The following is an 11,425-nucleotide window of genomic DNA, read 5'->3' as shown; positions in this document are numbered from 1 at the left end:
CGCCATCCAAGAGGTGGAGGAGAGTGGGCTCATCATAAACGAATGGTGCCACCTGGCTCCCGAGAGTGAGTTGCAAAGACTCGAATGCGTTGAGGAAATGAACGCGAGAGATGAACCGAACGACAACGTGGAGGAAAATGTCCCGGACTATAACGTCAGGTCCAAAACAACCCAAATGTCCATCGTGACAGAGCCTGCTGCCATCGATCCCGCGGTGTTACGCGACATGTATCGTAACCTGAACCAAAAGCAAGCGTCCGTCTTCTACAAGGTCAGAGATTGGTGCATAAAACGTGTGTGTAGCTCAAAGCCCATTGAGCAGTTCTTCTACCACATCAACGGTGGCGCCGGGACCGGCAAATCTCATCTCATCAAGTGTATCCACGCTGACGCTACCAAAATACTGCAGAGACTACCACGACTGGCTGAGGAGGCTGACATTTCCAAGCAAACGGTTGTTCTCGCAGCTTTCACTGGCACGGCGGCGTTCAACATTTCCGGGGCAACGTTGCATTGTCTACTCAAACTGCCGAGAAGTCTCAAACCCCCGTACCACGGGCTGGGCAATAAACTGGACGAAGTCCGAGCCGAGCTGTCCATCGCCGAAATACTCATCATCGATGAGATTTCCATGGTGTCGAAAGACCTCTTCGCCTACGTGAATGCCAGGTTGAAACAAATCAAAGGAATTAATTTACCTTTCGGTGGCATGTCTGTTCTTGCTGTTGGAGATTTCTTTCAGCTCCCTCCCGTGAGACAGTCCAAACCTCTGTGCGTGTACGATCCTACGCGGCTGGACCACTGGCGTGACGACTTCAAAAAGATCACGCTCACCGCCATCATGAGGCAGAAAGACGATGTCGCCTTTGCCGAACTGCTGAACCGACTCCGCGTCAAAGAAAAGTCAGATGAACTGTCGGAAATGGACAGAGCTCTCCTTGCCACGAGGTACACTTCCCCAGAAATGTGTCCAAAGCATATTCTGCATGTTTTTGCCACCAATAAACAGGTGGATGGCCATAACTCTGCGATGCTGGAACTGCTTCATAAGGACATTGTGCAGATTGACGCGGATGACTACAAGAAAGACAAAGGAACTGGCAGAATGGCAAGGCAAGCTTCCCCTGTGCAAGGCGCTAAGAATGAGCTCCCGGACTCCATCAAAGTTGCCCTGGGTGCTCGTGTTATGATCACACGGAACGTTGATGTTCAATCAGGTCTGTGCAACGGAATGTTTGCAAAAGTTGTCAAATTGGTGAACTATCCAAATGAAGCCCGTGTCCAGAAACTTGGGTTGGAACTCGATCATGTGAGTAACAATGCGCGTGCTGCTAACCCCGTGTACATTGACAGACTGGAGGAGAAGCTGAACAAGGCTGGAGTGACGCGCCGACAGTTTCCCATCAAGCTTGCTTTTGCCTGCACGATCCACAAGGTACAAGGCATGACAACGTCACAGGCTGCAGTTTCGCTGAAAGGTGTTTTCGAACACGGCATGGGGTACGTAGCTCTGAGTAGAGTGACTTCGCTCAGTGGTCTGCATATTCTGCATATGGATGAGAGAAGGCTTCATGCAAATCCACAAATCACTGCTGCTCTTGCTGAGATGGCAGAGGATTCTTTGGAGAGCGTCATGCCCCTCCTTCACGTGATGCCGTCGGTAGATCGGGCAAATCACCTGGTTGTCGTCCATCATAACACCGAAGGGCTGTCTTGTCACGTGCAAGATATCGTGTCTCATCACGAACTGCTTTTCGCTGATGTTTTGTGCTTCACAGAGACACACCTCCAAGGATCAGTGGCCGATGGACGTGCTTGCTTGGAAGGCTACACGATGTTTTGCAGGAACCGAAGTGATTCTTACACAAACTGTCCTGACTTGGCGACAAAACGTGGTGGCGGCGTAGGTATTTGTGTCAAAAGTCACATCGCGGCCCAGGAAAAGAAATACGTTCAGGGTGTGACCGACATTGAATTTGTTGTGGTGAAACTTGAAGATCCCCTCAATGTGTTGATTGCTGCCGTTTACAGGCCTCCAGGCAACAGTCTGCGCACTTTTCTGCCGTACCTTGAAGTAATGGAGCATCATCAGATCTTGGTATGTGGAGATTTTAATGAAGATATGCTATCTGCCTCATTCAAGCCCATTCTTGATTTGTTCCGCTCGAAAGGCTACACGCAACTCATAGCCACTGCTACCACTGACAAAAACACATTGCTTGACCTCATTTTTGTCTCTCGACCTCAGTGTGCCCTTCATTCAGGTGTCCTGCAAACGTACTACAGCTATCACAATCCTGTTTTCTGTGTTTTGACCAGTGAAAGGTAAGTCACAGCTAAATCAGCATTTTCTAAAACAACAAGGATGGAAATCGAAACGTCAACGGTGTCGTAAGTGTATAATAATAGTGGTGGGATGCGGTGGGTGATTTGTTGACTTGAGGAGAGATGGGATCCAGAGTGGAAGTGCTCATTACTTGACCTCTTTTTCTTTCTCTCGACCTCTGTGCTCTTTATTCAGGTTCCGTGCGAACATACAACAGCTATCACAATCCTGTTTTCTGTGTTTTGACCAGTGAAAGGTAAGTCAAATCTATATCATGTTTTTCAGTAGTTGGAAAAACAACGAGGACAGACGTCGAATGGCGTAAGTGTATAATATTAGTGGTGGGATGTGGTGGGTGATTTGTTGACTAGAGATGAAATGGGATCTGGGGCTCAGAATGGTAAACGTAATGTTGCCATTAGCCTCACAATTTCCACATAGAAAATAACTACCAACCCATGTGGATAGCGATAGCTGGAAAAGCAGCTTTATACTGATAATATAAATTGGTGGCAATGAAGTCCACCCCTATTTTGGACACTGAGGTTTGTGCATGATGCTAGCAATAAACCTGTTGCCTGGCTGGCATTACAAATGGAGAAAACATCGAATTGGAAAATACTTATCGATGGCAAAGGTTTGCTTGACGCGAGAAACATGCTTCAGAGTGAGTGAAGGGGAGACGGAGAGGAGTGGCCTTTTTAACTTGGATTCACTTTTATCATTTTTAAATGGTCCCAGGCAAATCATAGAAGAGTGATAAATGGAAACAAACCGTGAGTAAAGCCTTACATGAAACTGTCATTAAAAAGTATCATGAGTAAAGGTGGTCATACATGTAAAGACAAGGACAGTTGATGTAGCTGAACTCATGTCTGTGGTGGTAAGTTGAGATGGGCCTGTATGTTGAGATGGAATGGGGGTTGTTGTGGACTCAAGTTCAGTTAAGGGAAGGCCAAGGCTTTTGAAATTTTCTACAAGCCTTCCCTTAACTTGATGTAACTTTTTAAAATTTTAAACTTTTTAGACTTTTTAATTAGCTTTCAAAAAGTCTTCCCTTAACTCAAGTTGATTTAACTTTTTAACTTGTAACATTTTTAACTTTTTAAACTTTTAACTTAAAATGCTCACTTTCTAAATTTTTAACTCTTGTAACATTTTTAACTTTTTAAACTTTTAACTTAAAATGCTCACTTTCTAAATTTTTAACTCTTGTAACATTTTTAACTTTTTAAACTTTTAACTTAAAATGTTTCACTTTCCAAATTTTTAACTTTTGAAACTTTTACATTTTTTAAACTATCTTAGACGAGTTAAGGGGAGACTTTTTAGCGTTTTACATGTTTTTATTTCTGATTTTAGTTATAGAAAGGCCTTTTAAACTTTTTTTTTTGAATTGTTTTTCACATTAATTACTTCATTTTTTTATGTATTATATTTTTTCTACGTCATAATCGTGAGGCGACAACAGAAAACAGACGAGGTAAGTTTCTCATCATTAGACATGTTTTATCTTTCTTTCAAAAGACACTAAATGCTGCTATTTCACTCTTCTGTATTTTAACAGTTCATTTTATGTGGCGAAAGCAGCTCATCCACAGTCCACTGACCAAAGACATCCTCTCTTCGGCCATGTACCAGCCAAATGCCGCCTTAAGTCCAGGAAAAGTTTTCTGAAAAGTGTCCCACCCCTCAGAACGCCGAACACAGGCAGTGAAAGAGTCACTCGGCGGGAAGAAAGACTTGACAATCTTCCACCAGAAACTACAATGGAGCTTAAAGCAAGCGAGGCAATGACCCCAGGAGCAGACACCAACTATGTATGCAACGTGGAAATGCCTAAATAGACTAAGATCTGGTGTTGGACGTGCAAAAGTCACTCTCGCCAAATGGGGACATCTGGAGGATCGGAACAGCGAGTGTGACTGTGGCACTGAACCACAGACCATGCAACACCTCCTGCCCCTGCTGGAACATCCCTGCACAGCATCGAATTTAGCAGAGTTTAACGAGAAGGGACAGAAATGTGTTCAGCTGTGGCTCAACCACATCTAGCCAAGCCTGTAACTAACTGCCTTGTAGCCACGATAAGAAGTAGCTCATCCCAGAATCGAGGCCAGAGGTAGCCATGACATATTACTTTATTGTAATGTAAGTGTAGAAACTCAATGTTTTTTTGATGAGAACCCACCTAACAGACCAAACAGAACTACTTTACAGGCTTTCTTGTCGTCACAGAGGGCAACAGTTTCAAGAACACCTGTATAAGGGAGGCCTGCATCATGGAACACAAACTCCCAAACACACATGACTTCTCCTGCTTCTTCTGTGAGTAGCCAAGACGGTAATTTGTCAGGAAGCGCTCTTTAATTTTACCGCTTCTCCTCAACATGAATTGATTAACATATTATGTTGCAGCACAGCGAGAGCCACGCATTTCAAGAAGACTTGTACAAGGGAGGCCTGCATCATGGAACACAAACTCCCAAACACACATGACTTCTCCTGATTCTTCTGTGAGTAGGCAAAGAGGAAATTTGTCAGGAACCACTTTTTAATTTTACCGCTTCTCCTCAACATGAATTGATTAACATATTATGTTGTAGCACAGCGAGAGCCACGCATTTCAAGAAGACTTGTACAAGGGAGGCCTGCATCATGGAACACAAACTCCCAAACACACATGACTTCTCCTGCTTCATCTGTGAGTAGCCAACAAGGAAAATTGTCAGGAAGCACTCTTTAATTTTACCCCTTCTCCTCAACACCTCTTTCATGTTCCTCTAGTATGTTCCTGGGTCTTGCCTGTGGTTCTACATGCATCCAGTCATGCAGACAGAGAACACCTTAGCCTTTAACTGTCGGAAGCTGTCCCTCTGCGAGGCCTCATAGTATAGTCTGTTTTCTGTTCTCATTCATTCATTTATTTATTTATTTATTTATTTATTTATTTATTTATTTATTTATTTATTTATTTATTTATTTATTGATTGATTGATTGATTGATTGATTGATTTATTGATTGATTGATTTATTGATTTATTGGCCTTTCTATATTTCTTTGCCTTAAATTTTGTTTATTAAGTTTTGTGTTTCCAATATGTGCATGTTCATTTCATCACATACAAGTCCAGTCCAATGTATACGTTCTTGTTTGTCATTTTGTATGTTCAGTATTTATTGAGTCAGTTAAACATTTTATCTATTTTTTTTATTATTTATAAGATTTCACGCATTATATATTCCATTCTGCCCAAAACAACTAATATCATGCTGTATTTTGGTTCCAAAAAGCACCATGCAACTGTTTTTTTTCCTTCTTGTTTAGAAGGAAAAGTGTAAAGTGTATGTTGACAACTTATGTTGTGATTTGTCGTATAAAATAACCTGTTTTGAATGACATTATTCATAATTGACATTTATTTAATTCTTTCTTTAATAGAAAATAGGTCTTTTCTGTGTTGATATGAAACTGTAATTAAATACTTATTTTTGATTTTAACTCTGCATGTTCATTCATTACTTTCACACTACTCACTAAATATTTTAATGTGATGTTATCATTATTCATCAGCCAATGCATGCATCAGGGGGGAAGTGGGTTGTTTTTGGGGAAATGAGACAATTATTGAAAGTTTATTAATATATTGTCTTGTGATCATAGTTTATTGTTATGTTGTCTTGTATGTATGTTGTCTTGTATGTACATTCTATAAGTTGATATAGTGTCCATTATTTTATCTTCGCGATTGTACTGATCACGTTGCATTGAAATACTTTGAAAACAAATCGGAAACCTCATAAACCGTGGCGATTATAGTTATTACCATTACTGTAAGGCTATTTTATTACTATCATGATCATATTTTAAATATACTGAAATATCGCCACTCAATCGTATCGTCACGTATCGCGTGATTTTACGGGGACGTCTTTTTCTGTCTCTACTTAAAGTGGACGCTACCATTTTTCACCTTTTAAGGGGGGGGGCTCTAAAAGCGTTGAGTCCACGTAAATATAAACATGCACATGTTCACTCAATTGTGTAATCATATTTCACACGAATTTAGAGCGATGTGTTCCGGTCTCAGTGTTTTTTTTCTGTATGTACTAAAGTTTTGACGGTACGACTAAAACTTACCCTCTCTTTTCAGACTTCGCTCAGACCTTTCGCGCCGACCTTTCGCGCCGCCGAAAAGTGGGGAGGGACTTTACACGGTCTCATTATCAACTTGAAGACGAGATAGGTAAGTGGAAAGCCGAGATTTCCTCACAACTGTATTAAAACCCCTAAGTATATACTTACATTTTAACCAGGATTGTTGCGTTAGTGGGGAAAGTAGCACTTCCCCACTTCTAATTACGATCGTCACAGTTCTATTACTGTACTATTACATGTTATTACTCATTAACTGTACATATAGAAAAAAATAGTCTCCTGTTCTCACGACGGACTTTTGCCGAGTTGTTTCTCGGTGAATTTAGTATGGATTAATTCCATCGGTTGATGAACGTGAACATTATTCGCGGCACAAGTATTGTATTTTCAGTGACCACATCTTTGGTTTGCGTCGAGCAAAAAAAAAAAAAAAAAAAAAAAAGGCCGCCATTACGAAATGCGCATATAGCAAATGAACTTGTAATTATTAATTAACTAGTCAGTCGAAAATACATGTTTGTTTTGCGTTCCTATTTATGACGGAGGATTCCCCATTTTATTGCTCTTGCGTTTAAGTATTATACACTATCGTCCGCCGTGTGCATTTGCCATCTAACAAGATGGACGCATGATGCTTGCACTTTGCGTTACGGAGTAACGACATTTCTGGAAAGATACACGACGCGTAATTCATTTATTTCAGACGACACCTCGTAGTCGCCACACGCAAATGGATAAAAATGGTTTACGGTGTTCTTTTATTAAAATCTTTGTTTTAGGTTAGCCCCCCCAAAAAACGCACAGGCGCCATTATGAAATGTGCTTCCAAATTTATATAGCAGATGACATTGTAACTGTAACCACTGATATGCACTGACCGAGTAAGATCAGTAGTATTCATTGCCCAGTGTTAATTTGTAGCAGTCTTGATATGCTCCACACCAATGAACTATTGACTTTGGCACTCTGCAGTGACATCTGGTGGATGTTAAAATCATTGCTGGCAAACTCTTTCTTTTTTCAGTATAACATTTAAATAATTGTTGTTGTTTTTATTATACGTGGTATCCATTTATTTTTATCCAATTTCAATATGGTAATGATATCTTGTGTCGCTAATAAAATAATCTCAAAGTCAGTCAGATGTATTATAATATTTATTATTAAATGAATAATTTGCCATTTGCCATCTACTAACTAAACAAGTCAATTTATCTCTTTTTTTTCTCTTTCAGAATGGCGACAAAAATGATTGCTGCTAAAGCCGTTGCTATAAGGAGTGCTGTTCGAGCGCGGAGCTGGATTTGTGGTGCGGATGGCACCTTGTCCATGCAAGGACAGCATAATAATGTAACTGTTGCCCTCTGTGACGGCAAGAAAGCCTATCAAGTCGTTCTGTTTGAACACTTGGCAGCCCTTGTCACAGAGGGCAACAGTTACATATTTTTAAACTTTGGTGTCGACGAACGGGGCGTTTTGCTCCTCACTAAACCCGGCTCCAAGATCTTCATCGGGGCGGAAGTGCAGACCAGCCCACAGTTGGAGGAAGAGGCCAGGGCCCTGGTCTACCCCAACTCAGTGGCATCATCTCCTCAGGAAGTAGTGAAAAAACTACCTGACGAGATGGTGTCACTGGATGGCATAATTACAGATGTAAGTCACCTGCACCCACAAATGCACATATACACACATGTATTTGTGTACACCTGTGAAGACATGATGCATGTGCAATAATGTACATGCATGCGTATGCAAAGCCAACCAACCGACCCACCCACCCACCGACCCACACGCACGCACACACACACAATATCATTGAAATCCTCTGTTTAGTACTAAGGTACCAATTTTTTTTTTTTTTTTGTCATCGTTAAGGTTGTGTACACTGACACATGACACGCTCATTGTCAAACATAATTATTCTAATTGTGATATCAATTTGGTTCACTTTAGATGCGTCCAATCCGCATGGTGCGCCAAAGGGGGAACCACCTTGCGCCTTTTCGGCATTTGACACTTAAAAAGGTAAGTAGCCATTTGTACTTCCCCTGTTGTAGCACTTTGCACACATACTTTTTTTAAACTACCGCAGGATGATGCCACTGTCAAAATTGGCCTTTGGCGGGATGCGAATCTCATGGAGTTGAAAGTAGGGGGTTCCTTCCTCTTCACCCACCTGAGTGCCCGGGTGACCGATTCTGGAGTAATGCTCCACTCCACTATATACACAGATATAACGGTTAGTAAATGGCTTCATAGCAGTGGAATTGAAAAGGTGCTTGCTTATTATTTTTTTTGCTCATTTTTGCAGTTGCAATTGCAGCCTTCCGCCCAGCGCGTAACCGTAGCCCGCTGCCGACCGCGCAACTGCTCCGCGCTGGTTGCATTATTGTGACAGAGTCGTCGCTGAAATTTAGAAATGATTTGTAACGTCCTGATGTACTTTCCAAAATTGAAGTGTACCTCAGTGCGCAGGGAGCTTAATTTGGTCCGATCGCGCAACCGCCCGCAGCGCGCCAGGCGCTCACTGTCGCATTGTCTTTGTGTTTTAGGATGGCTTTACTGCTCCCACTTGCTTTTTTTGGAGGCATGATTAGCCTTTGGTAAACGTTGTTTTCCATTCATAAAAACTAATTTGCTTTTTATTTTATTCAACAGGCCTGCAACTCCAGCCTCATCGTCACGGTCGTTGGTATCCTCTATGGGGAAGAGGTGGTGGAGGTTGTCTCGGATTTGGGAGAAGTCACAAGCATCAAGCTGGATATCTGGCTAAAAACTTTCAGCCAGCCCCCCCATATCCCACAAGATGGGATGCCCATTATTGTCACTCGTGTGCAGGGTGACGTGACTAAGATCGAATGTGTGAATGAATGCATGCATGAATGTATGTATGTATGTATGTATGTATGTATGTATGTATGTATGTATGTATGTATGTATGTATGTATGTATGTATGTATGTATGTATGTATGTATGTATGTATGTATGTATGTATGTATGTATGTATGTATGTATGTATGTATGTATGTATGAATGTATGAATGAATGAATGAATGAATGAATGAATGATGCATAATTGAATGAATTGTTGAAATTTATTGAATGGTTGAAATTAATTGAATGTGTGATTGAATAAATGTTACATGTTTACTTTTCTAACAACAATTGTTCATCATATTTCTACCTATTCCACAACTTCCCACTTATCAAAAACTTCACATCTTTTATTTTGAAATCCACACCCAATTCGCCAATATTTCATTTTTCCCTTCTCATTTCTACATTTTTCAACCGATTCAACCCATTCCAACTTTCAACTGTTCATCATTTTTCTACCTATTCCACAACTTCCCACTTACCAAAAACTTCACGTCTTTTATTTTGAAATTCACACCCATTTCCTTTTTCCCTTCTCATTTCTACATTTTTCAACCGATTCAACCCATTCCAACTTTCAACTGTTCATCATTTTTTTTCCTATTCCACAACTTACCAAAAAGTTCACATCTTTTATTTTGAAATTCACACCCAGTTCCTTTTTCCCTTCTCATTTCTACATTTTTCAACCGATTCAACTCGTTTCAACATCATTCTGCAACATTCCTTAAATATTTATTCAACTTCTTCACCTTCACACGCAATTCCTTCAGGAATTGCAAATTCTAGTTGTGTGAAGGCGAAGGCCTTCACACATTGATATTCTACTTTAATGTGTGAAGGCGAAGGCCTTCACACATTGATATTGTACTTTATTATTAAACAACTTATTCCTCCCACTTTTTTGACATCTAACTACTCCCACATGCTTCAACCCATTCACCTCGTTCAAACTTTCACACGTTCCAAAAATTCATGGCACGCTTGCCAGTATTTTTCGCGTTCATAACATTTACCGTTTTTAAGTAATTAGCAAATTTGTGCCTTTTATTTCCCCATTCATTCTTAATGGCAATGTCAACCCGAGCCAGTTTCCTGTAGTGGGTTCGATTCCCACATTGGGCGTCATTAATTATTCTACTCTTTATTCTTCCCGCTTATCATTTTCAACGCTTATCATTTGTAACTAACATTCGCATTCAACATTCATTACATTAAGCAATTTCCACCACTTTGATTACGTATTCGCATTCAACAAACACATTCATTACATTAACCAAATTCAACCAATAAAAGAAAGGGACTCAATTAGCTCGTGGGAAACACAAGTGATTCCAGTACACGAGCATCTTTCCCGAGTGGTATCAAAACCCGCGTCAGTTCGATTCCCACATTGGGCGTCATTATTTATTTTACTCTTTATCCTTCCCGGTTATCATTTTCAACGGTTATCATTTGTAACTTTTGTCATTCGCATTCAACATTCATTACATTAAGCAATTTCCACCACTTTGATTACGCATTCGCATTCAACAAACACATTCATTACATTAACCAAATTCAACAGTTACTGAGGTAGGAACCTGATTAGCTCAGTTGGAAACACAATGGCAATGTCAACCTGCGCCAGTTTCCTGTAGTGGGTTCGATTCCCACTTTGGGCGTCATAAAGTATTTTACTCTTTATTCTTCCCCCTTATCATTTGTACCTTTTTTGTAACATTTGTAACGTTTCATTTTTAACGCTTATCATTTGTACCTTTTTGTAACATGTATTTGTAACATTTTCCCATTTATTTCACAATTATCTATTTTCCCTTTGTATTCTTCCCGCTCATCATTTTTAACGCTTAACGTTTGTAACTTAACATCTGCCTTCGCCTTCACACGCAATTTCTTCCGAAATTGCAATTCTAGTTATTATTAAACAACTTATTCCTCCCACTTTTTTGACATCCAACTACTCCCACATGCTTCAACCAATTCACCTCGTTCAAACTTTCACACGTTCCAAAAATTCATGGCACCCTTGCCACCTTTTTTCCCCTTCATAACATTTACC

General features: G+C 40.5%; 1 protein-coding gene and 1 long non-coding RNA gene across 2 annotated transcripts; both read left to right on the top strand.

Moving 5' to 3' along the window:
* Positions 1–495: 495 nt before the first annotated feature.
* Positions 496–2,055, top strand: LOC133148569 (uncharacterized). The gene is made up of 3 exons (XM_061271611.1): positions 496–948; positions 1,010–1,113; positions 1,354–2,055. Exons 1-3 carry the CDS (start codon positions 632–634, stop codon positions 1,368–1,370), a joined length of 438 nt encoding a protein of 145 aa, XP_061127595.1. The 5' UTR covers positions 496–631; the 3' UTR covers positions 1,371–2,055.
* Positions 2,056–4,746: 2,691 nt separating this feature from the next.
* Positions 4,747–5,250, top strand: LOC133148570 (uncharacterized). The gene is made up of 3 exons (XR_009712671.1): positions 4,747–4,842; positions 4,933–5,030; positions 5,114–5,250. It is a non-coding gene; the product is annotated as an uncharacterized LOC133148570 (long non-coding RNA).
* The last annotated feature ends 6,175 nt before the right edge of the window (positions 5,251–11,425 follow it).

The sequence above is a fragment of the Syngnathus typhle genome, unplaced genomic scaffold, assembly GCF_033458585.1.
Source record: "Syngnathus typhle isolate RoL2023-S1 ecotype Sweden unplaced genomic scaffold, RoL_Styp_1.0 HiC_scaffold_117, whole genome shotgun sequence".
Taxonomy (NCBI): Eukaryota; Metazoa; Chordata; class Actinopteri; order Syngnathiformes; family Syngnathidae; genus Syngnathus; species Syngnathus typhle.
The sequence above is the reverse complement of the archived record's forward strand: the minus strand, read 5'-3'. Positions and strand labels throughout refer to the sequence as shown.